This window comes from Astatotilapia calliptera, chromosome 9 (genome assembly GCF_964374335.1).
Source record: "Astatotilapia calliptera chromosome 9, fAstCal68.1, whole genome shotgun sequence".
Lineage (NCBI taxonomy): Eukaryota > Metazoa > Chordata > Actinopteri > Cichliformes > Cichlidae > Astatotilapia > Astatotilapia calliptera.
Genome location: NC_137430.1, coordinates 23892835 through 23898834, shown reverse-complemented (window position 1 = coordinate 23898834; position 6000 = coordinate 23892835). Strand labels below are relative to the sequence as shown.

The 6000-nt window shown below is 39.7% G+C and overlaps 1 protein-coding gene across 1 annotated transcript in view; it reads right to left on the bottom strand.

Annotated features, from left to right (window-relative positions):
* Positions 1-272: 272 nt before the first annotated feature.
* LOC113029870 (uncharacterized) overlaps positions 273-6000 on the bottom strand; it is a 35964-nt gene continuing 30236 nt past the window's right edge. The window contains exons 3-5 of the mRNA XM_080306085.1: positions 718-920; positions 491-640; positions 273-409 (exon numbers count right to left, since the gene is read on the bottom strand). Of these exons, the coding sequence (XP_080162211.1) occupies positions 619-640; positions 718-920 (225 nt within the window). The 3' untranslated portion in view covers positions 273-409; positions 491-618. The remainder of the gene's footprint in view (positions 410-490; positions 641-717; positions 921-6000) is intronic.

Here is a 6000-nt window from a genome sequence, read left to right as displayed (position 1 = left end):
CGTGTGGCGTGCGGCTGAAGAACAGGGAGCATTGAAAAAGGAACCCCCCACACAGGTCTAACTCCCCGTGGAAGGGCTCCAAAGGCGGAGGCGAAACGCCGTGGGGCACGGGATCGGGCGGCTTGGTTCGCAGCTGTTCCCGAGTGTCACTGAGCTCTTGGTAGCGGTCCTGGAGCGATTGAAGCTGCTGGTCGATACTGGCCAGTCCGTACTGTCAAGAACCGAAGTTCAACACACAAGCTGGACCCAGGAGCAGAACACACACACAGCGGTACGAGAGAAAAAATAAACTTTATTATAACTGAGAGTGTCCCGGGAGAGTAGAAGGGAGAAAACGCACGGAACCAGAGAAACCGAGGGACCGGGAGAAGAATCGCGCAGGAAACGCCGAGAGCGGGACCGTGGGAGGCTGAAACAGAAAAAGAAAAAAGGATTATTGGGGTGCGGGTAAACCGGCAGCATACGAGGGGAGGTAGTGTACGCGTCTTACGATGATAGCGGGGCCAAGGGAACCGGAGGGAGGGGTGAGGGTCCGTGGGGAGAAGCTCCAGAAAGGGCGAGGCGGCTGGGGTTGATCGTGATCCAAATTCTGGACAGGCAGGTGGACAGGCTGGTGACTCAAAACACGCCGAGCAGTGATCTGGGTATACAAGGCAGAGTTAGTACTAGTTCACACGGATAGGATTGCCTAAGGACTTTCCCGTAGGTGTGCGTTACCGCTGAAGGACGATTACGGACTGGCGTGGAGCAGCAGGCTGGGCAGGATTAAATGGTCCACCTGGTGATCGCCTGGGATGGGATGCAGGTGTGGAGTCAGCGGCCACGCCCACCAGCACCTCAGACGCCGGGCCGCGGACCATGACATGTTGGGGCCCAGGGCAAAACTTCACAGCCCTCCAGCTGGCACCAAATATTGTGTCCTGTACAACAACAGGTAAAACATTGCTTTACTTAAACACTTTTACTATAGTAAAATTTCATCTAGAAATAAAAAAAAAATACTGAGATTTTTTTTTTTTTATCCTAAACATAATTTAGAAATTTATTTTTTGGTTATTTTATCTAACCTTCATGCCACTAAATGGATTAAAGACCATTTGTTAGATAAAGTTGACATTTTATTGCTGCGTTTTGAATTACAGGTTTCATATTTTATTACAATCTGCCGATTTCTGTGTGAGGATCTTGCCAAGCATGACTCCCATATGTTAAAGAAAAGTATGCCGCCTGTTCACCAGGAAAATAATAAACAAAAATAGATCCGAATTTCTACAAAGCATTAAATATTATGAAATGCAGATGGATTGTACTGGCAGCACATCAACACGTATTGGAGAAAATCCTTTTTCAGTCATTTATTTCTCTTCCAAGAGCAGTTTAGAATTCCTTTTTTCTTTTATTGCATTGATTATATTTTATATTTGAATTTTAATTAAACCTTTTAAATAAAATTTGCACCGTCAGTCCATATCTAACTGCCAATCTGTTTAGTATAATGGCAAATTCTGCTTTCTAATTACCCTTTGGGGCTGAACTTGACATTTTGCTTCATTGGATGCTCTTGCAACTGCCATGAGAAGGACAGGGCCACAGTAATGATTGTGTTCTAATAGGTCCAGGAGTGCATACGGGGTTTCTATTTGTTCGTTTGTCTCCTTGTTTGTAACCCATTTCAGAAGAAAGGTTAACTACCATTCCATCCAATCAGAGATGTTTAAGTTGGCCAGACACACCAACAAAAAGAAAAGAAAGTATTGCTTCAATCCTAATTTCTCTCTCTTCTTTCTCTTTTACGTCTGTGGTGCGACATGATAAAAAGAAAGTACGCCCTCCTGCAATTTAAAAATGTGTCAGGATGTAATAAAAAAAAAATCCAGCCCTATTTAAGGAACCAGGGCTAACTAAGAGCTTTGAGAGCGTTCGCTCTCAGTCAGTTACTGGGGTAACAGATTCTGTGAACTTGCTCACTGACTGGTTTTCTTCAACAAACTCCTGGAGCAAATTGATTTGCAGAAGTTTACTTTTTTTGCAGACATTTAAATCCTAGTTAGACATTTGTTCTTTTTTAAAGTTAACAGGAGTGTTTTTAGAATGGAGACAATGATTACACCATGTATTATCTGATCAGACTCTATATCTTTGTAATTCTGTAACTTGTTGGATAGTAATGCAGCTGCCAGGCTTTCAGCCAGTTCCCTTGCACTGGAACCAGCAGTCACTATTTAAATTAAAGTTATCTGTAGAAATATTTAGACACATAACACATTGATCAATGAGCAATCATTTGTCGTGTTGTAATTGGTCTCACTGATGGAAAAATAGGCGTATGTCTATGGACTGTGGATGTCGGAGTACCCGGACAGGACTCACGCAAACACCGGAAGAACATGCTCCACAGAAAGGCTCCAGCCAAGTGGTGGATTGGACCTTCTTGCTGTGAGGCAACAGTGCTAATCACCACACCACCATGAAGACCTTGTATGTTTGTATGTCTGTTCACTAACTCCTAACTTATTCTAAAAACAGCCAGGAAATATCAGCATCTCTATGGGTTATGGAAGTCGTCATTGTAACATTATTATCTCATGCATGTATGATAACACAACAGTAATGTTAACAGTGCCTGTAATTGTTTTATTTGACTTATACTGTGCCATAAATATGTAGCGTGCAAAGAATAAGAAAAATAAACATCATTAATAATTTGTTATTTAGATGGCAAAAAAGTCTGTTTATAATCTCACTATATACAGTGATACATAATAAATGAACATACATGTCTGTGTTTGCATAAATGAGCAAAGTGAAAAGGCTCTGCAGGCCTGGCAAAAAACTGCCCGGAGGGTGGAAATGTTCAGAGCAGAGTTGTCTGCATAGTGCATATAAAAAAGCCACTTTAAAACACGCTTTCAAAAACCTGCATTCAAAACGTTGTGTGATTCAAACGTTAAATGATGTCAAACCAACTTTTTTAAGGTGCAGTGTCTGAAAGTCAGAGCCTGAATAACAACCTATTTTCCACCGAAAATCACCTGATTTATTATCAGTGGGTCTACCCACTGACTCTGAACCCGATCAACCCAAGAGTTATAGATTCCACAATGGATCAGCAAACTTGGTCTGCGATTTGCATCATTTACCAGCTCATCCCGTCCATATCAGTTTTGAATCCATTCATGGTGGCATATTTTGTCCTTATTCAAAATATCTCATCTTTTTAAATTTATAAAGACACAGCAAAAGCTTTCTGACCAGCATATGGACAGATCTAAAAATATTTGCCTTTACTGAAACAGTTACTGTTTGTGAACTCTTACTATGAGTAGTAGCTCAGAAGACATCTCTGCTATGTCTGTGAAAAAGCCATTATCTATCAGTGAGGGCTGGTATTAGTTCAAATTATAAATGGTGAAAAACCGAAGCAGAGTTTTTCTTTAAATCTCATGAAGGATTTTTATCCAGTAATGGCTGAAACAATCAAATCGTCTATAGGAATGAGTTTGATACAGCCCATCAGTACAATAAATGTTTACCGAAATTATGGAAAAATGCGACTTGAGGGCAGATCTGCCTCTGGAGTCTTTTGCTATCCGGGTAGCCAATATGACAGGTCCATTAGTAAATGATGTGTAATCTGTTTCTCCTTATTTTTATCTCCAGTTGTTTTTTCAAATGTAAAATGAGGATTCCAGCTTCTAATGAAAACTGAAGCTGGCTATATATTGAAAAAAGACCATATAAAATAATTGTTGAAATACTTGCCAGAAAATTCTAATTTCTTGAAAATGGAAAAAAACAGAATAGCAAAATATTAATTTGCATATATGAATTTACATTAATAAATATTTTACATCAGTATTTTATTTTGTGTATGATAATTTCAGAGAGGTCCCAGCTAATTAAAATGACTCTTTTCGTCTCCTGCTGTTTCACTGTTTCATAAAGTTAAACTTTATGACCCACACTGACACACATTCATATTCCTCCCTCCACTGGCTTTACCGGTTGCTGTGGTGAATCCTGGTGTTAGAGTTCCATCGATAATGGTTTTCCTTTGCCTCTCGCGCACGTTCTTAACTCTAGGTGAACTTATTAACTTGGAGATGTCACGTTTAATCAACCCAGAATTGATTCCAGGAAGCATGTTCAACATCTCGGAGTTTAAAATCTCGGAGATGTTGAACATGCTTCCTGGAATAGTGTCCAGCTCATAAACTTTGGTAGATACAACCACAGATGAACAACAACAACACACACCACAATGATCTTAAGCTACTGCTACTCGCTGCCACACATGATGTAAGATATATTAAGCTTCATTATTTATATTTTAACATATTTTAGTACTTAAGTTTTTAAGATTTAGTTTAGTATTTTTAGTAGTTTTTTTATAGTATTATACCTGTTGTTTGGTAAAATGTGACAATACCATAACCTACGAATCTGTGTTTCATTCACATATCAAATAGTTGAACGAAAATAAAGCTGAGTCTGAGTAGCTGCTACTTACTTTCTTAATTCACGGGTTAAATTAGTTATAAAGTCGTAAGACTGTAATGTAAGACATGATTCTTTCACAAGTGAGTGTCTAACAGGAGTGAGGATGTGAATCCCTGCAGGATATGTTTTATTACTGTAGCTGTGTGTTACAATGTTGCCATGCAGCATCTATTTATTTATTTATTTCACTCTCCAATTTTGCATGCCCATAGGAAATATTCTCACTATGTAGAAAACAGATATTTGTTCATAAACTGGGTACAACAGAAAATATGTTTGTGGTTTTAAAACAAAGGTGATACCAAATAACACCTAGAACTAATGAGTTGACCAAGTATACAAGAAGCCCTGGCCTGCAAAAGCACCAAACAAAAAGACTTATAATAAAAATGGCCACTCTGCTCTCCTAGCTAGAGAAACGTGGTTTTATGAGTCAACATTATATACAATTTTCTATATGGCAACCTTGGTATTCCACATTCTGCAGTGAAAGGTTCAAAGGAATATTCAGTGAACAATAAACTGGCTGCCAGTTCAGGGTTATCTATGGTTATCTTGGACTATTATGGTAAATGGCCTGCATTTGTATAGCGCTTTACTCAGTCCCTAAGGACCCCAAAGCACTTTACACTACATTCAGTCATTCACCCATTCACACACACATTCACAATATTATAGGTTGGGGTAGGCGATTCAACATAACAACAAAACAAATGTAAATAAAACCTGAAAAATGCAAGAAAAATTAAATTACTTGTAATCTAAACCTGAATGTAGAATTGGGTTTTTGTTGTCAGCCTGGCTGCCAGCGGCTGGAATTACTGCTCTCCCTTTGAGACATTCTGCCTCAGGCGAATTAACTCTGCAGGACAATGTTAAGGAATACAAGAAACACAGGTGTCCACCACTGTAGGCCCCCTTCTTCATATACAAATTGCGATAAAGCGGCCACAGTAAGAAGCACCTGTTGCTAAGACCAGTTTCCTGCCTTGCAGAGAGCTGACATAAAACTTCAGTCTTCTGTAATGGAAGTAAAATTACAAACACAAAGACCTGAATACACCTAGGGCTTATTGGGACACCCGCTTTCGAGCAGACGTTGTGCCGGTGGCACTTTCTCTCCTAATCAATTATCTGAACCCCCAGGTGGCTAACAACTGGGGTAAAAATGTCCTCAGGCTCGTCTGAGTAAGTTTCCTAATTTACAAGAGAGAATTTAACACTAAGGGTAATTTATCGTGTACAGTAAAAGGAAGGAAAAAAAGAGGGCAGCAAGTAAAGGACAATAAAGCTGGCAATTTATCAAAGGTGGACCTGACTGCTCTGCCAGACCTCCTATTAATGTTAGCCCGAAGCTCAGTCCTGACAAGGATTTTGTTGGATATCAAGCCTTAAAATTGTTTAGTTTTTGCAACCCTGCAGAGGGTTATAATTACTATGGCACCATCACCATGGGAGGCAAATGGGATGTAGCTGAAGGTTAAACGTTTTTCCACATGG